Source organism: Gracilinanus agilis, chromosome 3 (genome assembly GCF_016433145.1).
Source record: "Gracilinanus agilis isolate LMUSP501 chromosome 3, AgileGrace, whole genome shotgun sequence".
NCBI classification, from domain to species: Eukaryota; Metazoa; Chordata; class Mammalia; order Didelphimorphia; family Didelphidae; genus Gracilinanus; species Gracilinanus agilis.
In genome coordinates, this window is record NC_058132.1 from 9,992,756 (window position 1) to 10,018,631 (window position 25,876).

General features: G+C 37.6%; 1 protein-coding gene across 1 annotated transcript in view; it reads left to right on the top strand.

The window, feature by feature from the left end:
• LOC123240725 (zinc finger protein 585A-like) overlaps window positions 1-25,876 on the top strand; it is a 100,401-nt gene that overhangs the window by 6,629 nt on the left and 67,896 nt on the right. The window contains exons 4-6 of the mRNA XM_044668443.1: window positions 727-849; window positions 1,112-1,207; window positions 14,772-15,959. Coding sequence (XP_044524378.1) covers window positions 727-849; window positions 1,112-1,207; window positions 14,772-15,959 — 1,407 coding nt within the window. The remainder of the gene's footprint in view (window positions 1-726; window positions 850-1,111; window positions 1,208-14,771; window positions 15,960-25,876) is intronic.

Below are 25,876 nucleotides of genomic sequence, written 5' to 3' on the forward strand. Positions count from 1 at the left end.
GGGGGAGGGGGAGGGATTTGGGGAAAGGGAGAAGCTCCGTTGCTCGTGTGACCAGGGAGGGAGGGGGCGGGGGAGCAGGAGAGGGGGATATAAATGTGTGTGGGGGGAGGAGGAGGTCTCCGTTTGTGTCTCTGTGTCTGTTCATCACTTTAAAGGACCATAGAAAAAGAGACAAATAGGGAAATACTGGTGTCTGGCGGGGGCGGCTCTATCTGAACCAGGAGCCACTGCAGGGCTTTGCCCTCCCACTGAGGGGAGAATGGGCGTTGCAATCACAGGATGGGGGCGGGGCTAGTCCGGGCCCTCGCCCCAAAAGTCCGAGGGTAGAAAGCAGCCAACAGGAGCCTGGTTGGAGTTGGGGGGATGCAGGTGCCCACAGGCCATGGAAGGAGCTCTGATCTTGGGCACAGAACAAATGCCAACACATTTCCACCCAACCCCCAACTGATTCCTGTCTCCTCTTCCAGCTTCTGCTCCTCCCTATTACCCAGCAGCCTCTCCTCCCAGCAGTCTCCTGCATCCCACCATGTGCACCCAAAGCAGTTTCTGAATGAAATGAAGTCAAAGAGAGCTGCGGAGGGGGTGGGGAGGCTTCATCCTGTCCAGTTCAAGGTCCTTTCCAAGGCTGAGGCTCCCTGCCCCCTCCTGTGGGGAGAGTCTCCCCTGAGTCCAGGGGAAGGGCGCTGGGAGCTCCTCTGAGCCCTCCCTGTCTCTGATTCCCCACAGGTGTACACAGAAGAAGTCTCCCCACCTTGGGGCTCCGACCTCCTGAAGGACCACCATCTGACCCAAGCAGAGGCCCTGGAGTTAAAGGGAATGGCACCTCGGATTCACAGGCCCCCATCCCAGGTGAGTACAGTCCATCCCCCACCCTGGGCCAGCTTCCCCAAGAACTAAGCCCTCTGTCTTTCCCAAGCCTCCAGGGGCACTGTCACTGCTTGTTGTCAGTATGACCTCAAAGGTCACCCACAATCCCCAACTGTGTTTTGGGGGTTTTCCAAGGCCTCTGTAGACCGAACCTGAATCAGTTTCCAGACAGACAGACTCAAGCACAGCCATTTGTTCATCAACCCACAAATGTGTCTGGTGTATCTCTACTCCTGACCTCCAGCTTCTGGGGTTTGGACAGGCCACTCAGGCCTCTCCAGTAGGCTTTGGAAGAGGTTTGAGGTGAGACCAGGTGAGAGCACAGACAGGAAACAGACAGGTATGTTTTTAGTAGGAGAAAAAAGATGGGAATTCCATGGGAGGACTAAAGGGTCTGCTTTTCAAATGTTATTAAACTATCAGGAACTTAGAGCAACCTAACATAAAGCAACTTTAGGTCTTTCCTTTTCCTATTCAAATAATTTACTTTGAACCCAACAAGATTATCTAACCTGTTGCTTTCTCAATATTTTTCATTTTGATTCCTTTTAAAATTTTTTTTAATTTTCCTAAAAATTTATTTAGAACATTTTTCCATAGTTACATGATTCGTATTGTCTCCCTCCCCTCTTCCTTTCCTGCCCCTGGAGTTGAGAAACAGTCCAATGGGTTATCTTAAGAGGGAAAACCTGGGGGTTAAATTAAATATTTAATCTGGGTTCAGAAAGGTGAGTAGGAGACAGGAATGGACAATAGTCTGGGACCAAAATAAGTTAGGGAAACTGGGTTTAACTGTTTGAGGAATGGCAGTTGACAGGAGTGACAATTAGGCCTTAACTGCCACACTAATCCACCCAGCCAGGGAGTCTGAGAAACCAGTAGGTAAATGACATTGACAAGAGGGCTTATAAATAGAAAACTATAATCTAAAAGATGGGAATAGGGGTTTCTATACTTCCCAACTATGGGCAAACCACAGGGTCAGGGGAGGGACTTATCCACACTGAACTGAGAACTAAAGCAAGGCAGGGTCCAAAGAATAGCAGGACTGAAGTGGGCATCCACACAGCAGAGTCCTGACACACTCCAGCGATGTTGCAGCTCTTCCAGGACCACTATCTGTACTCCTTCAGGTGGGTAGATCTGGGAGCTAACCCAGCCCAAGTTAACCAGCAACTCAGGTTGGGATTAATAGTCTCTACCAAAAAAATCTCCCACAAGTAGATGACAGTTTTCCTTCTGTATCCCAGGGAATCAGGGTACAAACTTCACTTCCTCTGAGGTCTCCCAGGGGTCAGTTACAACTTGTCCCAACCACCATGGAGTCCGTCCCAGAGAGAGCCACACTTCCTGCTTCCCCATTCCATTTAGAATCCTTCAGCCCTGCCTGCTAAGTCTCCTAAATACTCATTTATTAATCTTCCTCACAACAGTTATACATGTGTTATTTCAAAACCTATTTCCATATTATTCATATTTGTAATAGAGTGATCTTTTAAAACCAAAACCCCCAATCATATACTCATAGAACCCTGTGATAAATCATATATTTTTCTTTGGAGGTTCTAATTCCACAGTTCTTTCTCTGGATGTGATTTGCCTTCTTTCTCACAATTCCCTAAGAATTGTCCTGGATCATTACATTGCTGTTATTAGCAAAGTAGATTATATTTGATCGTCCCTCATTGTTCCAGCTACGGTGTACAATGTTTTCCTGGTTCTGCTCATTTCTCTCTATATTAGTTCTTGGATATTCTTCTGGTTCATATAGAAATCCTCCAGTTCATCATTCCATGTTGCAGAATAGTATTCCATCACCATCACATACCACAGTTTATTCAACCATTCTCCAATTGATGGAAACGATTCTCATTTTCCATTTTTTTTGCAACCACAAAAAGCACAGATAAAAATATGTTTGTACTAACATTTTTCATAATTATCTCTTTGGGATACAAACCCAGTGGTAGTATAGCTGGATCAAAGGGCATGCCATCTTTTAAAGTCATTTGAGCATAATTCCAAATTGCCTGCCAGAATGATTGGATCAATTTACAACTCCAACAACAATGTATTAGTGTCCCAATTTTACCAAATCCCCTCCAACCTTTATTACTTTCCTTTGCTGTCATATTAGCCAATCTGCTAGGTGTGAGGTGATGCCTCAGAATTGTTTGATTTGCATTTTTCTATTAGGAGAGATTTAGAACATTTTTTCAAATGATCATTGATAGTTTTGATTTCTTCATCTGAAAACTGCCTATTCATTTCCCTTGACCACTGGTCAATTGGGGAATGGCTTGATTTCTTGTAAGGTTGACTTATTTCCTTATTTATTTGAGAAATTAGACCTTTTTCAGAGTTTTGTTATAAAGATTTTTTCTCAGTTTGTTGCTTTCCTTCTAATTTTGGTTGCATTGGTTTTCTCTGTGGAAAATATTTTTAATTTAATATAATCAAAATTATTCAGTTACATTTTTTTAATGTTTTCTATCTCTTGTTTGGTTTTAAATTCCTTCCTTTTCCATAGATCTGTCAGGTATACTATTCTATGTTTCCTAATTTATTTTTTATTTCACTCTTTATATTTAAGTCTTTTTTATCCATTTTAAATTTATCTTGGTAGTGTGTGACATGTTGATCTCAACCTAATGTTTCTCCTATGTTTCCCAATTTTCCCAGCAGTTTTTGTCAAATAGTGAGTTCTTGTCCCAAAAACTGGGACCTTTGTGTTTATGGAACACTGGCTTACTGAGGTCATTTACCCCAAGTGTATTCCATCGATCCATGGATCCTTCTTTCTCCTAGCCCAGTACCTGTTTGTTTTGATGATCACTGCTCCATAGCACAGTTTAAGTTCTGGTACTGCTAGGCTACCATCCTTCATATTTTTTTAATTAGTTCCCTTGATATTCTAGATCTTTTGTTCTTCCAGATGAACTTTGTTATAATTTTTTCTAATTCTATAAAAATCTGATTGGTAGTTTGATAGGTATGGCATTGACTAAGTAAATTAATTTAGGTAGGCTTATAATTTTTTTTATATTAGCTTGTCCTGTCCATGAGCAATTAATGCTTTTCCAATTGTTTAGATCTAATTTTAATTGTGTGAAAAGAATTTTGTAGTTGTGTCCATATAATTTCTGTGTTTGTCTTGGCAAATACTTTCCCAAATATTTTATACTTTCTAGAGTGATTTTAAATGGAGTTTTGTTTTCTCACTCTTGCTGTTGAGTTGTGTTGGAAAACATATAGAAATGCTGATGATTTATGTAGGTTTATTTTGTACCTGCAACTTTGCTAAAGTTGTTAATATTTCCACCAACTTTTTAGTTGATTCTCTAGGATTTTTTAAGTATACCATCATATCATTTGCAAAGAGTGATAGTTTAGTTTCCTCATTGCCTATCTTAATTTCTTTTCCTTCTTTAACTGCTTCACTCTTGATCTTATTGGGAAAACTTCTAACTTGTCCCCATTGCAGAGGATACTTGCTGGTGGTTTGAAGTCTATATTGTTTATTATTTTGAGGAAGGTCCTACATATTCCTATACTTTGTAGTGTTTTCAGTAGGAATGGGTGTTGTAATTTGTCAAAGGCTTGTTCTGCATCTATTGAGATAATCATGTGATGTCTGTTGTTTTGGTTATTGAGGTGGTCAGTTATGTGGATGGTTTTCCTAATATTAAACCATTCTCACATTCCTGGTATGAATCCCACCTGGTCATAGTGAATAATCCTCGTGATGACTTATTTTAGGCTCTTTGCTAGTATTTTATTTAAGGTTTTTGCATCTATGTTCATTAAGGAGATTGGTCTGTAGTTTTCTTTCTCTGTTTTTGGTCTGCCTGGCTTTGGAATCAGTACCCTATTAGTGTCATAAACAGAATTTGGCAAGACTCCCTTTTTGCTTATTTTGTCAAATAGTTTGTAGAGTATTGTGATTAGTTCTTTAAAAGTTTAAAACATGAGCACTCCCTGTTTTCCTCATCACACTTACTCACACTGTAACTAAATATAAAATGACTGAATATTTTCTAGTAAGAAATGATATTCATCATAAAGCAAAAACAGGATGTTTTGGCACATCATACCCAGTTTTTGACAAACTCTCAATATAAGAACAAAAGATTGCTCTTCACTTAAATTGGAGTCTGATCCCATATAACTCTGGAGTCCTCTTTATGCTTTCACCTCGATAAGAAAGAATCTTTCAGCCTTTTAGAAAATTAAGTAGGGAATTTCTTTTTCTTTGTTTTCTCATTATTAATCATTGGTGATATTTTCCCCCCAGAATACTAGTAATTGCTACCTTCTCACAAACTTCAAAAAAATGTTCTTATTAGATGAATTCTGATACTCGTGATGAGGAGAGATTTCAGATCACCTTCTATCTTCTCCACAGAATCTCCTACCTCCCTCAGAGAGGTCATACCCTCTTCCTAATTCCATAGAGAAAAATATTTCAGAGTGAGACACTTCTCCAAGTTTTACTCCTCCAACATGATTCTCACTTCAGCCACAAAATGCCTTTGTCAGTATTCCATTGGGCTCTGAATGACTGATCTCTAAGATTTTGGGTTGAGACCCTTGTGTACTTCAGTTTCTTCATGTCAGTTGATGAAGACTAGATTGGATGAATTCTGCAGGCTCAGCTCTAAATCTTGTGACTTTTCCTGCTTTAGGGCTCAATAACATTCAAGGATGTGGCTGTGGACTTCACCCAGGAGGAGTGGTGCTTGTTGGACACTTCTCAGAAAGAGCTGTACAGGGAAGTCATGCTGGAGAATGTGCAGAATCTACTCTCTGTGGGTAAGGACCTTTTCCTCCTTTAACTCTGAATCTCCCATTAAGGGAATGTCTTCATTCCATGCCAAAGGGACAAAATTTTAAGCTTTTGTCAGCAATTATAAAAGCAAAAGTGCTAATTTCTGCACAGGGTTCTCCTCCTGCCTGGTTTTAACTTTAATTTTTTAATTCTTAATTTTTTTGATTGAAATCTTTCATTAACTAATTAATTAAAGATACTTTTCCATGGTTACTTCATTCATGCTCTTTCCCTCTCCTCCAACCCCTGCTTTCCCATGGAGCCTACATGCAATTCCACCGGGTTTTACATGTATTATTGATGAAGACCTATTTCCATTTTTTTGATATTTCCAATAGAGTAGGGGTCGGCAACCTTTTTGGCCATGAGAACCATAAACACCACATTTTTTAAAATGTAATTTCGTGAGAGCCATACAGTGCTCACAGTGCACGCTCCTGTAACAGCGCCTGTGACTTTATGGCTCCTGCAGAAGGAGCCATATGTGGCCCTCAAAAGAGCCAGATATGGCTTGAGAGCCATACGTTGCTTACCCTTGCAATAGAGTGATCATTTAGAGTCAGCATCCCCAATCATATCCCCATCGAACCATGTGTTCAAGCAGTCATTTTTCCTCTGTTTCTACTCTCACAGTTCTTCCTCTGAATGTGGATAGTTTTCTTTCTCATAAGTCCCTCAGAAGTGTTTTGCTGTTAGTAGAGAAGTCCATTACATTCTATTGTACCACAGTGTATCAGTCTTTGTGTATAATGTTCTACTGGATCTGCTCCTTTCTCTCTGCATCAATTCCTGGAAGTCATTCTAGTTCACATGGAATTCCTCCAGTTCATTATTTCTTTGAGCACAATAGTATTCCATCACCAACAGATACCACAATTTGTTCAGCCATTCCTGAATTGAAGGGCATCCCCTCATTTTCCAGTTTTTTGCCACCACAAAGAGCGCGGCTATAAATATTTTTATACAAGTCTTTTCCCCTATAATCTCTTTAGGGTATAAACCCAGCAGTGGTATGACTGTGTCAAAGGACAGACAGTCTTTTAAAGCTCTTTCTGCATAATTCCAAATTGCCATCCAGCATGGTTGGATCAGTTCACAACTCTACCAGCAATGCATTAATGTCCCAATTTTGCACATCCCCTCCAATATTTATTACTTTCCTTTGCTGTCATGTTAGCCAGTTTGCTAGGTGTGAGGTGGTACCTCAGAGTTGTTTTGATTTGCATTTCTCTAATTATAAAAGGTTTAGAACACTTTTTCATGTGCTTATTGATAGTTTTGATTTCTTTATCTGAAAATTGCCTATTCATGTCTCTTGCCCATTTATGAATTGGGGAATGGCTTGATTTTTTGTACAATTGATTTAGCTCCTTATATATTTGAATTATTAGACCTTTGTCAGAGGTTTTTGTTATAAAGATTTTTTCCCTATTTATTGCTTCCCTTTTAATTTTGGTTGTGTTGGTTTTGTTTGTATAAAACCTTTTTAATTTAATGTAATCAAAATTATTTATTTTACATGTTGTAATTTTTCCTTACTCTTGCTTCGTCTTAAAATCTTTCTGTTTCCTAAGAGCTGACAAGTATACTATTCTGTATTCACCTGATTTACTTATAGTTTCCTTCTTTATTGTCAAGTCATTCACCCATTCTGATTTTATCTTGGTGTAGGGTGTGAGATGTTGCTCTAAACCCAATCTCTCCCATACTATTTTCCAGTTTAACCAGCAGTTTTTTTCAAAAAGTGAATTTTTGTCCCCAAAGCAGGGCTGTTTATATAGACTGTCTTGCTGAGATCACTTACCTCAAGTCTATCATCCTGATCCTCCCTTCTGTCTCTTAGCCAGTACCATATTGTTTTGATGATTACTACTTTATAGTACAGTTTAAGATCTGGTACTGCTAGACCACCTTCCTTCACATTTTTTTTCATTATTTCCCTTGATATTCTTGATCTTTTGTTCTTCCAAATGAACTTTTTTATAGTTTTTTCTAATTTAGTAAAAAAGTTTCTTGGTACTTTGATAGGTATGGCATGAAATAAGTCAATTAATTTGGGTAGGATGGTCATTTTGGTTATCTTAGCTAGTCTTACCCCATGAGCAGTTAATGTTTTTCCAATTTTTTAGATCTAGTTTTAATTGTTTGGAAAGTGTTTCATAGTTGTGTTTGTATAATTCCTGTGCTTTTCTTGGCAGATGGATTCCCAAGTATTTTATATTGTTTAGGGTGATTTTAAATTGAATTTCTCCTTCTAACTTTTGCTGCTGAGATGTGTTGGAATATATAGAAATGCTTTTACTTTCAGTTTTATTGATTTCTCCTTTGATTTTTGTGGTTTCCAATTTAGTTTTTATCTAGGGATTTTTAATTTGTTCTCTTTCTAGATTTTTAAGTTCCATGCCCAATTCATTGACCTCTTCCCTCTCTGATTTGTTGATATATGCACTTAGGGATATAAATTTTCCCCTGAGTACTGCTTTGTTTCTGCTCCCACAGTTTTTTCTCTGGATGTGGAAAGTATTCTTTCTCATAATTCCCTCAGAATTGTCCTGGGTCATTGCATTGCTGCTAGTAAAGAAGTCCATTACATTCGATGTGCCCCAGTGTATCGGTTTCTGTGTACAACGTTCTCCTCGTTCTGTTCCTTTTGCTCTGCATCAATTCCTGGATATCTTTCCAATTCATGTGGAATTCTTTCTATTCATTATTACTTTTAGCACAATAGTATTCAATTCCCAATAGATACCACAATTTGTTCAGCCATTCCCCAATTGAAGGACATCCCCTCAGTTTCTAATTTTTTGCCACCACAAAGAGCATGGTTCTGAATATTTTTGTACAAGTACTTTTTCTTATTATCTCTTTGAGCTACAAACTCAGCAGTGGTATGGCTGGATCAAAGGGCAGGTAGTATTTAAAGCCCTTTGGTCATAGTTCCAATTGCCTTCCAGAATGGATATATCATTTCTCAACTCCACCAGCAATGCATTAGTGTCCCAATTTTGCCACATCCCCTTCAACATTTATTACTTTACTTTGCTGTCATATTGGCCAATTTGCTAGGTGTGAGGTGGTACCTCTGAGTTGTTTTGATTTGCATTTCTCCAATTATGAGAGATTTAGAACGCTTTTTCATGTGTCTATTGATAGTTTTGATTTCTTTATCTGAAAACTGCCAATTTATGTCCCTTAACCATTTTCCAGTTGGGGATTGGCTTGATTTTTTGTAAAATTGACTTAGGTCCTCATAAACTTGAGAAATTAGACCTTCACCAGAGGTTTTTGTTATAAAGATTTCCCCCCAATTTGTTGGTTCCCTTCTAATTTTGCTTACATTGGTTTTGCTGTATAGAACTTTTTTAGTTTAATGTAATCAAAATGATTCATTTTACATTTTCTTCTCTAATTGCTACTGCTGTTGTTTCTAGTACAATGTTAAATAATAGAGGTGATAATTGGCATCCTTGTTTCACTCCTGATCTTATTAGGAAGGCTTCTAACTTGTCCCTATTGCAGATGATACTTGCTGATGGTTTTAAATATATACTGTTTATTATTTTTAGGAAAGGCCCATCTCTTCCTATACTTCCTAGTGTTTTTTTTTTTTTTTCCTTTCTTTTTTTTTTTTTTATAAACCCTTGTACTTCGGTGTATTGTCTCATAGGTGGAAGATTGGTAAGGGTGGGCAATGGGGGTCAAGTGACTTGCCCAGGGTCACACAGCTGGGAAGTGGCTGAGGCCGGGTTTGAACCTAGGACCTCCTGTCTCTAGGCCTGATTCTCACTCCACTGAGCTACCCAGCTGCCCCCTCTTTTTTTTTATTAATTAAGAAAATTGTTCCATGGTTACATGATTCATGTTCTTTCCCCCTCTTCTCATCACCCTCCCACAGCTAACGCCAAATTCCATTGTGTTTTACGTGTGTTATTAAGACCTATTTACATATTATTGATATTTGCACTAGGATGATTGCTTATGAGTCTACATCCCCAATCATATCCCCATCCACCCATGTGATCAAGCAGTTGTTTTTCTTCTGTGTTTCTGCTCCCACAGTTCATTTTCTGGATGTAGATAGCATTCTTTCTCATAGGTCCCTCAGAAATGCCTTGGATTATTGCATTGCTACTAGTAGAAAAATCCATTACATTCAATTTTACCACAGTGTATCCATTTCTGTGTATATGGTTCTCATGATTCTGCTCTTTTCACTCTGCATCAGTTCCTGGAGGTTGTTTATGGATTCTTTCAACATCTATTTTGCCCTCTTGTTCAAGAATATCAGGACATTTTTCTTGAATAATTTCTTGTAATATGATGTCAAGGCTTTTATTTTTTTTCCAGGCTTTCAGGTAAACCAATGATTCTCAATTTGGCTCTCCTAGATCTGTTTTCTAGGTTAGTTGTCTTTTCAATGAGGTATTTCATGTTTCCTTCCATTTTGTCATTCTTTTGACTTTGCTTTATTAATTCTTGCTCTCTTGTGAGCTCATTAGCTTCTACTTGCCCGATTCTAGTCTTTAAAGACTTGTTTTCAGCTATGATTTTTAATATGATTTATCCTTTTCATGATAGTCTATCCTGTTTTTCACGGGTTCCAGCAGGTCAATTCTAGTCTCCAATTTGCTTATTACCTTATGTGATTTCTGTGCTGCTTTTTCTAAGTTGGACATTTTGTCTTTCAAACTGTTATTTTCTTTTTGAATTACTTTTATTTCTTGCCCTCATTTTTCTTTCATCTTTCTTACTTGGTTCTTGAACTCGTTTTTGAGTTCCTTGAGTGCGTGTGACCAATTTCCATTTTTTGGGGAAATTTTGGATGTATTTGCTTGTTTGTCACTCTCTGCTGTGGCTTCTGTATTTTGCTCTTTTTTCTCCATAGAAATTATCAAGGTCAAAGGATTTTTCTTTTGCAGCTCATTTCTTTTGGTACTTTTGGATTGTGGTTCCTTTGTGTTGGTGGTCATTGCTATGTTAGTTTTTTCTCTGTATTATCTTCCTTTCCCAGTCAGAAGTCTGAGTGAGGAGTACAGGCAGCTATTTGTGTAGTGAGCTATATTAAGCCTTTTGCCCTGAGGCTATTTTTCCAGTCTGTGTTGCATCTGTTGTGGGCAGCTCAGTTCTGTCCTGTCTCTGCACTCAGGCTCCTTGCTTTCAGCCTCAGGTCCCAGATCTTGCTGCCAACGCCTTGCACTGCCCTAAGCGTCAAGTCTGTGGTTCCCTCAGCCAACCCCAGAGAGTTTAGAAATTGTGCTATCCCTGGCTCTGACTCTGGCATGGTAGGTGGTGTGGGGGAGGGGTGATCAGCTCTCACTTTGGTAGGTGTCATTTTATCCCCTTATACCATGGAATTGCCCAAACACTGCCTACCTTCAAAGATGCACCCCCTGGCAGGACCCCTTCATTCGTCTGATTTTGATTTTTAGTCCACCATCCTTCACATTGTTTTTCATTGTATGTCTTGATGTTTTGTTCTTTTGGATCAATTTTATTATTTTTTTCTAATTCTATAAAATATTTTTGGTAGTTTGTTAGGTATTTCATTGAATGAGCAAATTAATTTAGGTAGTATTATCATTTTTATTATATTAGCTCATCCTACCCAAGAGTAATTAACATTTTTTCAATTATTTAGATCTAGTTTTATTTGTGTGAAAAGTGTTTTGTAGTTGTGTTCATATTATACCTGTGTTTCTCTTGGCAGATAGATTCCCAAATATTTTATATTGTAAATACTTGGAAATGATTAGTGCTTGGAAAATTAGAAAACAGTATGGCAAAATTAGGTATAGACCAATAGCTCATTCTCTATATCAAGATATAGTCAAAATGACCATGTGACTTAGACATAAAGGGTGATATTATAAGTAAATTTGGGGAACGTAGAATTACCTGGCAGATCTATGGAGAAAGGAAGAATTTATCACCAAACAAGAGATAAAGAACATTATAAAATGACTCCCAAAGGGCTAAAAAATTGCATACCTTTTGATCCAGTATCAACAATCAAAAAGAGTCCCAAAGAGATCAGAAAAAAAGGGGAAAGGACCTACTTGTAGGAAAATATTCATAACTGTTCTTTTGGTGGTAGAAAAAAATTGGAAATTGAAGGTATGTCTATCAGTTGATGAATGGCTGAACAAATTGTGGTAAGTGTGGATGATGGAATACTATTATGCTGCAATAAATGACAAACAGGATGATTTCAGAAAGAGCTGGGATGACCCCCATGAACTGATGCCAAGCAAAATAAGCAGAACCAGGAGAACATTATACACTATAACAGTAATGTTATGGAATATTCAACTGTGATAGCTTTGGCTCCTCTCAGTAATACAATGATCCAGTACAATTCTGAGGAATTTATGACAAAGAAAGCCTCCAGAGAAAGAACTGTTGGAGTTGGAATGTAGATGAAAGTATACAATTTTTCACTTGTTTATGTGGGTTTTTGTTTTGAGGTTGTGGCTTTATATGATTATTCACTTCTAAAAATAAAAAATATGGAAATGAAATTTAAAAAGAAGTATGAATCTGTGGTTCACAGCCCCTAATTCTGCCTCATCTACCAAGTTTATTCTTATTCCTGCTTCATTCTTCCCTCAATTTCTAAGCCTGCTGATAGGAATGAAAAGGAAGGCAATAAACATTTAAAAATACCTGCTCTGTGTCCTCCTCTGGGTAAAGAAGTTCAGGATTATCATTAACTTTACAACATCCTATGAGTTTGATACTCTTATTATCCTTAATTCATAGTTGAGGCAACTGAAGTAACAGAGGTTAAATAACTTACCTTGGAGCACCCACTTACCATTTTCTCTTAGGATGCATTAAATTTGTTTTTTTGACTCCAAGTTCTGACCTCTTACCCCATCACTACCAACTACCTTTAATTTCTAGATAATGGAGGTTTTGGAATGTGACTATCCTTCTATTACAAGAGATAAATCAAGATGGAATTTTCTGATTGCAAATGTGTTACATGATCTCTACTCTCCTACAGATGTCTCAACAACGAATACAATAGAAACCATTCTGTAGGCCTTGCTTGCATGCCCCCTTTCCATTAAGAGGACCACATTTTTTATTTTTCTTTCCTGATCCTTTTATTCTTCCTCATGTACAGGGCTTCTAGTTCTAAGAAAAAATTATACCTCCTGTTTCCAGTGAGGGGAATCACCATGACTGCTAGAGCAAAAAGACCCAAAGATGCCCTGTCCAAAGGAGAGAGGTGAAAGCAGGTGTATAAGGGCTGTTACCTCAAAAGACTTTTATCTGTTGTAGTGAGGGGAGGGCTAGGCTTGGGGGCTGGCAGACCAACCCTGAATTATGCTGTTTATTTCCTGAGAGATGAATGATGGATTCAGTATAGAGTATGAGACATAATATATGGTAGATTGTAAAATAAAATAAATATTGAGTATGCACTGAATGGCATAATATCTTTGTATCTGTAAAGAAAAGAAGAAATCTTATATTCCACTTAGAAAATTATTGCATGAGAGGTAAAAAGAGTGAAGTTGTTTCTCAGCTTAGCATATAAAATTTGCCAAGAATGACCAAGTGATAGTGTATCCAAAATGATGGGAATGGAATATCTGGAAGGTTAGCTGAAAGAATAAGTAAACTCTCAGAGGTTAGGTAGGATGGGATAAGTGCTGTTAAATGGTAGTTAATGGGATAACACAAGGGTATCTTGCTCGGTTAACACAGTGGGTCCTTACTGTTGGTGAGGTGCCAATCACCAGATTTGGGAAAGGAACTTAATAAGAAGAGTCTGATAGATATTTTAAGGATTAATAACAAATGGGTCAGGAAGGGAAGGGAATGGGTAAATTACCTAAAAGTACTTCGGTCACCTCCCCAAAGTCCACGAGGGTGAAACTACACTAATGGGCGAAATCTAACAACTGCCTTAAATCTAACCTATCCAGAAACTAGAAGGTGAACAGATTCAGCTGTATATGGTGGAGGTCTCGCGTGTGTGTCCAAAAAGCTGTATCTTCACAGCTGTGTCCACAGAAGTCTAAATGATACTGCTACTTTAATCCAAGGTTGGAGAAGGGAGTTAGGATTTTGCCATCAGAGTCTACCCCTGCATGCCTCACCTTCTCTCTACCTAGCTCCAGCCAAAATGTCTCTTGATAGTAGATGGTTTTCAATCAGAGCAAGATCAACACAGAGGAAATGCAGCTCTCACCATTCAAAGGAATTTTAAAAGAGCAACTGACTTTCCCTGCTGGCCACCCACTCAGAGTTCTGGAACCTGTTCCTGTCATCTTACTCTGCTAAGCTAAATCCCTATAGCATACCCGAGATTGACAAAATTATAAGATTAATCCAAAAGTGACTTTTAAACAAAAGACAGAAAGGGCAATGGACAAAGATTATTCAATACTATGAACAAAATGTGCTTAGGCAAAGGGTTTGAGTTGTAGTCTACTTGCAAGGAAGTGGGTCAGGTCACTTCTCAATTATTTACTTATGATATGAGTTGTGAAGTATGTTGAGAATCTTGGTCTTGTCTTTGTCACAAATCCATGCATTGTGTGGTTTCATTGTTATTGTATGTGAAAGTATTTCTAAAATGTTCCATCTTGCAGTTATGACCAAATGGTGTATCCAAAGTCTGGTTCTGCTTGTTTAAATTTGGAAATTCCTTTTGTCCTTAGGAAATAGAATAAAAATCCATTTACTTATTGCCATCAGAGGAAAGAATTTATATTGTGTGTGTATGTCCCCTTTCAATGTTTCCAATGTTTATATCATTATTTGTTTCCTTCAGAGGCAGAGACTAATTTTGAAATGAAGGAGATGCTTCCAAAGCTGAGACTTTTTGTGGAAGGATCTGGCCCTCCAAGAGGCATGAATAAGGATCCCTGTGACTTCATTTTGAGAGAAATCTGTGATTCTAAAATCAAGGTAAATAAAAATCCAAAGAGTGACTATGAATTTGATGAAATTACAGAGAAATTCAGCCACTATTCAGTCCTAAATCAATATATGAAATTGACCTCAGGAAATGACAATTGTTGGGATAGTGAATACACTAAATGTTTTCCTGAAAAAGTAGGATTCGATCAGCCACCTGAGAAACCTCCTGAAATGCCCAAGTATCAAGATAACCTAGGGAGAATCGCCTGTGGCTCAAGTTTAAACCTCACAAGACATCCAAAGAGTAAACATGTAGAAATGCTTTCTGTGAGTAATAAAGGGGTGAGACCTTTCAGTCAGAACTCTGAACTTGGTTCATATCAAATAATCCACTCTGAAGAGAGACCTTATGAATGTAAGCAGTGTGGAAAGTCTTTCAAATGGAGGGGGAATCTTGCTGAGCATCAGAGAATCCACACTGGAGAGAAACCTTATGAATGTACACAGTGTGGAAAGACTTTCACACGGAGTGATCATCTTGCTTCACATCAGAGAATTCACACTGGAGATAAATCTTATGAATGTACACAGTGTGGGAAGGCTTTCATACACAGGGTGAGTCTTGCTGCACATCAGAGGATCCACACTGGAGAGAAACCTTATGAATGTACACAGTGTGGAAAGGCTTTCACACAGAGGATTACTCTTACTAAACATCAGAGAATCCACTCTGGAGAGAAACCTTATGAATGTAAACAATGTGGAAAGGCTTTCACAGAGAGGGGCTCTCTTGTTAAACATCAGAGAATCCACTCTGGAGAGAAACCTTATGAATGTACACAATGTGGAAAGGCTTTCACAGAGAGGGGTTCTCTTGCAAAGCATCTGAGAATCCACTCTGGAGAGAAACCTTATGAATGTACACAATGTGGAAAGGCCTTCACAGAGAGGGGTTCTCTTACTACACATCAGAGAATCCACTCTGGAGACAAACCTTATAAATGTAAACAATGTGGAAAGACTTTCAAACGGAGGAGCCATCTTGCTGTACATCAGAAAATCCACACTGGAGTAAAATCTTATGAATGTAAACAATGTGGGAAGGCTTTCACCGTGAGAAGCAATCTTGCTGCACATCAGAGAATCCACTCTGGAGAGAAGCCTTATGAATGTACAGAATGTGGAAAGGCTTTCACACAGAGGGACTCTCTTGCTAAGCATCAGAGAATCCACTCTGGAGAGAAACCTTATGAATGTATACAATGTGGAAAGGCTTTCACAGAGAGGGGCAATCTTGCTAAGCATCAGAGACTCCACACAGGAGAGAAGCCTTATGAATGTAAACAGTGTGGAAAGGCTTTTACAGAGGGGGGCCATCTTGCTAAGCATCAGAGAATCCACAGTGGAGAGAAACTATGAATGTAATAAATTCTGATAGTGTTTCTGTTAATGCTCCACAGTTGCTTCATGTCAGAAAATCCCCACTGGAGAGAAACCTGATGAGTGAGGCTGAGCTTATAGTTGCCGCTCTTAGCTTTAACAGAAGAGGATTCACACTAGAGAGAAACTTTAGGAATATGATCAGTGTGGTAAGGCCTCAGGCAGCAATCATCTCTTATTTCCAACGGGGATTTCCTTTTGGATGGAAATCTTATTCTTGTCATGAATGAAGAAAGACATTGAAATGGAGAGTCCAGAGCTTATTCAGTATGAGAAAATGTCTTCTGAACAGATCATTTCCCGATGGATTCCCTGTAGGAAGGCTTTCAGCCAGAAATTATTTCTTCATATGAAAAAAAGCTAAATGAATATGCTCAAGTTTATGTGTTTTCTTTAGGAGGAGGGTGATCACTGTCATTTGGAGAAATGCAAATGATAACAAGTCTGAGGAATCAGGCCACATCTATTAGATTTGCTATTATTACAGAAAAGAAGTGACAAAAGTTGGAGGAGATGTGGGAAGATTGAAAAGGGAATTATCTTTTGGAGCTGTGAATTAATTCAGCATTCTAGAGAGATCAATTTTCAACCATGTCCAAAGGGCATTAAAAAACAAAAAGGAAAAGGACCTATATGTATTAAAAATACAAAATACTTAAAGGTGCTCTTTTTGGGATGACAAAAATATCAGAAATTAAGAGGAAACATTTGTGAAATGCCTGAGCAAATGGTGGCACATGATTGTAATGGAATCCTAATATTTTATCATTAATGAGGAGAAGGAGGATCTCAGATAAACCTGGAAAGACTTGAGAACTAATGCAGACTTTTAAAATTTAATATAATCAAAATTGTACATTTTACATTTTATAATGTTCTGAATCTTTTGTTTGAGGTGTGTAAGATTTAAATTAATGTTCAACAACTCCAAGTATTAATTTTATAAAGTGTATTAATCACTTGAAGTAGAAGGAATAAAAAGGGGAAAAAAGTATAGAAATCTAATTATCTAACAAAATTAAGACCAGGTGATTAAATTCTCCTTGCCAGCTCAAAAAGCCCACTCCAGTAGCTTCAAATCACCAAAAAAAGAGAGTGAGAGACACGGCTACACAAAATTAATATCCTCTTTACATCAGCATGTAATCTGAGAAGGAAAATGGGATGCTGGAAATTCAAGTTTTAGGGTTCAGAAATTAATTACACAATCCCCCGTGATTTCCATGGGAAAGAGCATACAGAAATCGCTCAGAATTACATGTCTAGGGGCAGCTGGGTAGCTCAGTGGATTGAGAGTCAGGCCTAGAGACAGGAGGTCCTAGGTTCAAATCTGGCCTCAAACACTTCCCAGCTGTGTGACCCTGGGCAAGTCACTTGACCCCCATTGCCTACCCGTGCCACTCTTCTTCCTAGAAACCAATGCACAGAAGTTAAGGGTTTAAAATTTAAAAAAAAAAAAAAAAAGATTTACATGTCTGGTTCCCCATGGAATCAATACACATAACCAACTTATAGTTCTAAAGATCTTTAACTAGAGGTACACACAATATTGTACTTTCTAAGGGGAAATTACAATAACTTGGGGATAAGGAGGAAATAAAAGAAAGAGAACAAAACCAGTGATTAGTAGGCACATTGACAAAAAGCCAATTAGGTGGCAATCCCCTTTGCCATAATAGTTTGCATTCAAAACAAATGCATTCAACCCCCCACAGTTTAATTTCACTACATCTCAAAGTTCATTGTAGATCTTTTGGTGCAGTGTGTGGTTTCTGCAGGTATCTTCATGGCTCCTTTTTCAAATAATTCACTTTCTGGATTTGGGGAAATATCAGGTTTTGTATCCTAAAACTACTCTCAAACAAGAACATTTTTATAAATCTAGAATTATATGACTATTATACAATCCCCCCTCAGGAGTGTTGACAAACACACAGAGTACCCAGGAATATATGGCTGTTATTTGTTATGCGAATCAGTTGTTAAAACAAAGTCAAAAACATAAAAAAAAAATAGAAGAAAAGAAGGAAAAAATTAAAATTAAGTAGTATGTAAAAGTTCTGAGTAAGCAAGAATAAGCCCATAACAGATTCTGGAATCAGGACCCAATAAAGTGATTTATGTTCCACAAGCCTGTAGGATTATTGTAGCAATATATACTTACCCAATCAGCAGCCAGGACTGCAGAAAAGTTCTACATTATGAAAGATAGAAAAGGGCCTAGAGTTTTGCAGCAAATGGGAAATAGCATTCCATTGTATGATTTTACCCTCATTTACAAGGATAGGAGAGCCATAATTGTAGCCAAACTGAGGTACTTTATCTAAATCTAGCACGTGGAAATCCTGCATTTGCTGTTGTCAAACAGCTGCTTCCTCAAATCCCAAAACAAGTCCTATGTCTTGGGGCAGATTCTTATCAGTCCCATGGAGATTGGTTGATCTCCTTGACCATGTACTTCTTGGCACTGTATAATGGCTCATTTTTGATCCCTTCTCCTGGAATCAGATACAATCATTAATCAAAGTTCCATAATATTAAACAATCAATAGCAGGTTTCCATAGTCTAAAGCTTTTGGGTATGCATTAATATTAGGGCTAATGGATATTGTAAACTTATATTAGTGCAAAATCAAAAAACTATTAATACTGGTAACGTGCTTCAAATGCAAAAAAATGAGAGAAAAAAGAAAACTCAAATACTCTATTGCACAGACAAGGAAAAACAATAATAAAAATAAAGAAAAAAAAATATATATATATATAGTTCACAGTCAGTAACATACTGTGTTTGCCCAAGGAGAGGCACAATAAAAATGAGATCCATTTCCTTTTTAATTTGGCTATGATCCACAGTGTGAGTGCAAATGATTTTTACCAGGTAACAGCTTTTCAAAACAGTAGTATGGCAGCCAATGCACATTCCAAGAAGTAACATAATTCCCAAAACCTTAAGAGCCCTGTTAGTGACGATAGCAAACAAAGCCATTATCATATAGGATTCTCATGAGTTGCTATGTAACATTAAAAAAAAAAAACTTTGAAGCTCATGGATACTTGTCAGAAGTTCTCCTGATCTAGCTAATCTTTCAACCTTGAATGAGATATTTCTGACAAAGTCTATTATTGCCATCATTTCAAAATATGGCAGGAGAGCCCAGAAAAACCTTTGTATTGCTGATGGAAACTTTTTGGGTCTAAAAAGTCACCAAGATTCTAGATCGTTCTGGTGGAAGAGTAGAGTAAGCTGAAAATATAGAAAACATACAGAAGCCAATAGGCTCCTTGGGAAATGTTCCCTTCTCGAGAGCCATCTAGGGGTACTACACCCCCTAAGAAAACCTTCCCACATCCCAGATAAGAATGTAACAGCCATAAAAGACGTCTTTATATGTCTCATCCATATGAAGGGAGGTAGAAGCAGCAGCAGGAGAAGGATATGCAGCAGCAAAAGCAAGAGCAGGCGGCAGCAGAGCCAGGAAAATTCAGAAAAGAGTTTCCCTAGGGAGAGGGAGGGGGCAAAAAGGTGGGGGGGTGGGGAGAAAGGCCGTGGCAGGAGAGAAACATTTTTTTTAATATATTCATTTAGAGAGAATTAAGGGTTCTAAACCTCACTTCTGGTCACCATAAATGTAAGATTTAAATTAATTTCCAACAAGTCCAAGAATTAACTTTTTAAATTTATTAATAATCTCTTGAAATAGAAGGGATAAAAAGGAAATAGAAGTATAAAAATTTAATTATCTAACAAAATTAAGACCAGGTGACTAAGTTCTCCTTGCCAGCTCAAAAAGCCTGCTCCAGCAGCCTCTGATAACTGAAAAAGAGTAGGAGATGCAGGGCTACACTAAATTTATATCCTCCCTATGTCAGCACGTAATCTGAGAAGGAAAGTGGGATGTTGCGAATTGAAGTTTTAGGGTTCAGCAATTAATTACGCAGGTGTGATGAATTAACCCAAACCTAATTTTTCCTATACTGTTTTCCAATTCTCCCAGCAGTTTTTGACAATGAGTGAGTTCTTGTTCCAAAAGCTGGGATCTTTCAGATTATCGAACACTAGCATTTACCCCTACTCTACTCCATTGATCCACCCTTCTGTCTCTTAGACAGAATCATACTAGTTTTTAAATTAATTTATTTTAATTTAAATTAATTTATATAATTATTTAATTTAGAGAATTTTTCCATGGTTACATAATTCATCTTCTTTTCCTTCCCCTTCTCCTTTCCTCCTCCTGGAGCCAACAAGCAATTCTGTTGGGTTTTACATGTATCCTTGTTCAAAACCTATTTCCATGTTACTGTTATTTGCATTAGAGTGATCTTTTAACTCCAAAACCCCAAGCTTATACCCATCAAACCATCTGATCAAACATGTTTTTCTTCTGCATTGCTGCTCTCACATTTCTTTCTCTGGATATAGATAGCATTCTTTCTCATGAGTTCCTCTGTATTGTCCTGGGTTATTGCATTGCTGCTAGTAGAAAAGTCCATTATATTCAATTGTGTCACAGTGTTTCAGTCTCTGTGTACAATGTTCTTCTGGTTCTGCTCCTTTTGTTCTGCATCAATTCCTGGAGGTCTTTCCAATTTCTCATTCTTTTCAGCACAATAGTATTCCATCCCCATCAGATACCACAATTTGTTCAGCCATTCCCCAATTCTCTATTATCTCACAAATGCCGCAGTGGTGTGGTTGGATCAAAGGGCAAGCATTCTTTTAAAGCCCTTTTGGCATAGTTCCATATTGTCTTCCAGAATGGTTGGATCAATTCAGAACTCCACCAACAATGCATTAGTGTCCCAATTTTGCCACATCCCCTCCAAAATTTATTATATTCTTTTGCTGTCATTTTAGCCAAATCTGCTAGATGTGAGGTGGTACCTCAGAGTTGTTGTTGTTGTTGTTGTTTTAAGTGTAGCTTGGTGTTATATATATTTATTTTTTTATTTTTTAGAATATCTTTCCATGGTTACATGATTCATGTTCCTTCTTTCCCCCCAAACATCACCCCCAATGTCGATGCGCAATTCCACTGGGTTTTACATGTATTGTTGATCAAGACCTATTTCCATATTATTGATGGTTGCACTGGAGTGGTCGTTTAGAATCTATATCCCAAATCATGTCCTCATCAACCCATGTGTCCAAGCAGTTGTTTTTCTTCTGAGTTTCAACTCCCACAGCTCTTCCTCTGAATGTAAGTAGCTTTCTTTCTCATAAATCCCTCAGAATTGTCCTGGGTCATTGCATTGCTGCTAGTAGAGAAGTCCATTACATTCAATTGTACCACAGTATATCAGTCTCTGTATAAAACGTTCTCCTGGTTCTGCTCCTTTCATTCTACATCAGTTCCTAGAGGTCATTCCAGTTCACATGGAATTCCTCCAGTTCATTATTCCTTTGAGCACAATAGTATTCCATCACCAACAGATAACACAATTTGTTCAGCCATTCCTGAATTGAAGGGCATCCCCTCATTTTCCAATTTTTTGCCACCACAAAGAGTGCGGCTATAAATATTTTTGTACAAGTCTTTTTCCCTATGATCTCTTTAGGGTATAAACCCAGCAGTGGTATGGCTGGATCAAAGGGCAGACAGTCTTTTAAAGCCCTTTGGACATAGTTCCAAATTGTCATCCAGAATGGTTGGATCAATTCACAACTCCACCAGCAATGCATTAATATCCCAGTTTTGCCATATCCCCTCCAACATTTATTACTTTCCTTTGCTATCATGTTAGCTAATCTGCTAGATGTGAGGTGATACCTTAGAGTTGTTTTGATTTGCATTTCTCTAATTATGACAGATTTAGAACACTTTTTCATGTGTTTATTGATAGTTTTTATTTCTTTATCTGAAAATTGCCTATTCATGTCCCTTGACCACTGGTCATTTGGGGAATGGCTTGATTTTTTTTTTTGTACAATTGATTTAGCTCCTTATATATTTGAGTATTTAGACCTTTCTCAGAATTTTTGTTATAAAGATTTTTTCCCAATTTGTTGTTTCCCTTCTAATTTTGGTTGGATTGGTTTTTCTTATACAAAACTTTTTTAATTTAATGTAATTAAAATTATTCATTTTACCTTTTGTAATATTTTCTAACTCTTCCTTGGTCTTAAATTCTTTCCTTTTTATAGATCTGACATATACTATTCTATATTCCCTAATTTACTAATAATTTCATTCTCTATATTTAATTCATTTACCCAAGAATTTATCTTGGTATAGGGTGTGAGATGTTGCTCTAAACCTAATCTCTCCCATACCGTTTTCAATTTTTCCCAACAGTTTTTGTCAGATAGTAAATTTTTGTCCCAAAAGCTGAGATCTTTGGATTTATCAAACACTATCTTGCTGAGGTAATTTACTCCAATTCTCTTCCATTGATCCTCACTTCTGTCTTTTGGCCGGTACCATATTGTTTTGATGATCATGACTTTATAGTATCATTTAAGATCTGGCACTGCTAGGTCCCCATCCTTCACATTTTTTTGTCATTAGTTCCCTTGATAATCTTGATCATTTTTTCTTCCATATGAAATTTATTATATTATTTTCTAATTCTATAAAAACATTTTTCTGGTTCTTTCATAGGCATAGTACTGAATAAGTAAATTAGTTCAGGTAGTATTGTCATTTTTATTATATTAGCTCATCCTGCCCAAGAACAATGAATGCTTTTCTAATTGTTTAGATCTAGTTTCATTTGTTTGAAAAATATTTTGCAGTTCTATTCATATAATTCCTATGTCTGTCTTCACAAAAAAGATTCTTAAATAGTTTATATTGTCTAGAGTGATTGTAAATGGAGTTTCTCTTTCTAACTCTTGTTGCTGATTTTTGTTGGAAACATATAAAAATGCTAATCATTTATGTGGGGTTATTTTGTATCCTGTAACTTTGCTAAAATTATTAACTATTTTTACTAGCTTTTTAATTTATTTTCTAGGATTTTGTAAGTATACTATCATATCATCTGCAAGGAATAATAGTTTAGTTCTGGGTCAGTTTTTGTCCCCATCCAAAGGCCTGATGAAATATTTTGTGCTCATTCAAATTCACTCTAAACAACATAAAGTATTTTAAGAGTTGGCCAATATGACAGTAAAAAACATGACAAAGAATGAATGGAATGTGGTGCAATTAGGACACTTTACTGCCTTGCTGGTGGAGTTATGAACTGATCCATCTTTTCTGTAGAGCAATTTGGAATGACTCCCAAAGAGCTACAAAATAATGCACACCTTTTATTCCAGTAATACCAGTACTAAGTAGATTTGTACCCAAAAGAGATGAGAAAAAAAGAGGAAAGGACCTACTTGTAGGAAAATATTTCTAACTACTCTTTTGATGGTAGCAAAGCATTGGAAATTGAAGGGATGTCTATCAGTAGATGAATGGCTAAACAAATTGTGTTAGGTGATGGTGATAGAATACTATTGTGTTGTAAGACATGATGAACAAGATGATTTCACAAAGAGCTAAAAAGACCCCCTTTAATTGATGCAGAGTGAAATAAGCAGAACTAGGAGAACATTGTATACTGTAACTGTAATATTATGGAATGTTCAACTGTGATAGCTTTGGCTACTCTCAGCAATACAGTGATCCAGTATAGTTCTGAGGATTTATGACAAAGAATGCCTGGAGAGAAAAAAACTGTTGGAGTTGGAATGCAGTTGAATGCATACAATTATTCACTTTTTTATTTGGGTTTTTGTTTTGAGGTTGTGGTTTTATATGTATATTTGCTTCTAAAAATAAACAATAAGGAAATAAAATTTAAAAAGTAGTATGAAACTGTAGCTCCCAGCCCCTACTTCTGCCTGTTTCAGCAAGTTTATCCTTATTCCTTCTTCATTCTTCCCTCAAATTCCAGGCCTGGTGATAGGAATGAAAGGGAATGTAACAAGAATTTCAAAATACCTGCTTCATGTCCTCTACTGAGTAAAGGAGTTCATAATTATCATTAATTTCACAACACCTCTGTGAATTTGATACTCTTATTGTCTTCAATTCATAGTTGAGGCAATTGAGGCAAACACAGTTTAAATAACTTACTCAGGGGCACCCACTTACCATCTCTCAGGCTGCATTAAATTTGTTGTTCTGACCTCTTACTCCATTTCTACCAGCTGCCTTTAATTTCTAGATAATGGAGGTTGTGGAATGTGCCTCTCCTATTACAAGAGGTAAATAAAGATGGGATTTTCTGAAGGGGGCGGGAACATAACTTTCCTTTACAAGAGGGCAAAGCCCTGCTATATCTCCTGGTCTAGACAGAGCCTCTGTTGCCCGTAACAGGCACTTCCATATTTGTACATTTTCTATGGTCCTTTAAACCAATGGACAGACATGAGACACATACTCAGACACACACAGAGGCATTGCCCTCCCCCCACCTACACATTTACACCCCAGCACACTGCCCCTGCCTGGTCTCTCTTGTTGCACAGGCACCCTGAGCTTCCCCTTTCCCCCACCACCCACACTCCTAGGCTCAGGTACCCGCACCTGGTATACCTGAGTCTTCTCACTCCCTAGGAGTTAGGGAGCAGAAAGTTTCCACTGACAGAAGACCCTTACTTCCTGCTGGGTCTCCCCTTTTAAACAGTTTTTTCTACCCACTAGCTCTCCCACAACAAATCTCTGGAACCAACCATAGTTTCTTGATTTGTCTAGAACCTCCCGGGGACAGTGCCTATGGGATCAATTTCCTATCTCGGTTTTTTAACGTCCTTTCTCTGAGGTGCTTGTCTATACCTGAATTTACTTAGTGATAGTTTACTTCCAGGCCACTGAGAAATGATGTTAACAGTGAAACAATGGAGAGAGAAGCTCCCTTCCATCAATCCCCCTATGATTCTACTGGGAGTAAAGCATGTTGAAATCTCCACAATTTATGTTTTTTGGAGATTAACATGCCTAGTTTCCTCAATGAATCATTTCATATAACCAGCTTATATCTCTAAAGATTCTCTTACTAGAGGTGTATAAAACATTGCACTTTACCTAGGGGGAATTACAACAATATGGGGATAAGAGGGAAAGAAAAGAGAAAGAAAAAATGGTTGGTAGATACATTGACAAAAAGCCAATTTGAGGGCACTTCCCTTTGGTGTAAGAATTTACATTCAGTATAAATGATATGTTCAACCCCTTCAGTTCAGTTCATTATATCCCAAAGTTCACTCTGGATCTTTTGATGCAGTGTGTGGTTTCCACAGGCATCCTTATGGCACCTTCTCCAAAAGATCTACTTTCTTGATTCGGGATGTTGGTGATTTCTTTTCCTAAAATTTCTCCAAAAGATTTCAAACCTTGGATTTTTGGATAATTTTACATTCCCCGTGAGGAGGTTGATGACCAACACCAGATAACCCCAGGATACATGGCTGAGTTATGAGGTATATGAATCAATTCTCAAAAGAAAACCTATACTTCACCCCCCAACTACCACCACCAAAAAAATCCCTCAAATAAAAGAAAAAATTAAATTCTGGATAAAAAAATACATATCAAAATCTTAGGTGTAATAGGACCTTGAATCACCAGCAAGGCCCAATTAAAGTGATCTATGTCCTACAAGCCTGAGAGTGAATTGCAGAATATTGCATTTACTCACCAACAGCCAGGACTACAGAAAATTGCCATAATTGTGATAATTAGATTAAGTCTACAATGCCCATCTTTAAATTTAATCACCAAAGGTGAAAACATCTCCACTTAACTCACAAGTTGGGAGGTCTGTGACCCATGTGTGCTAGAATACTTGACAAATCGGAATTTACTGACTGCCTCCTGGGCAGTCCTAAGAAAAGTGTCTGTTTTGATTGGACACGTAAACTAAGAG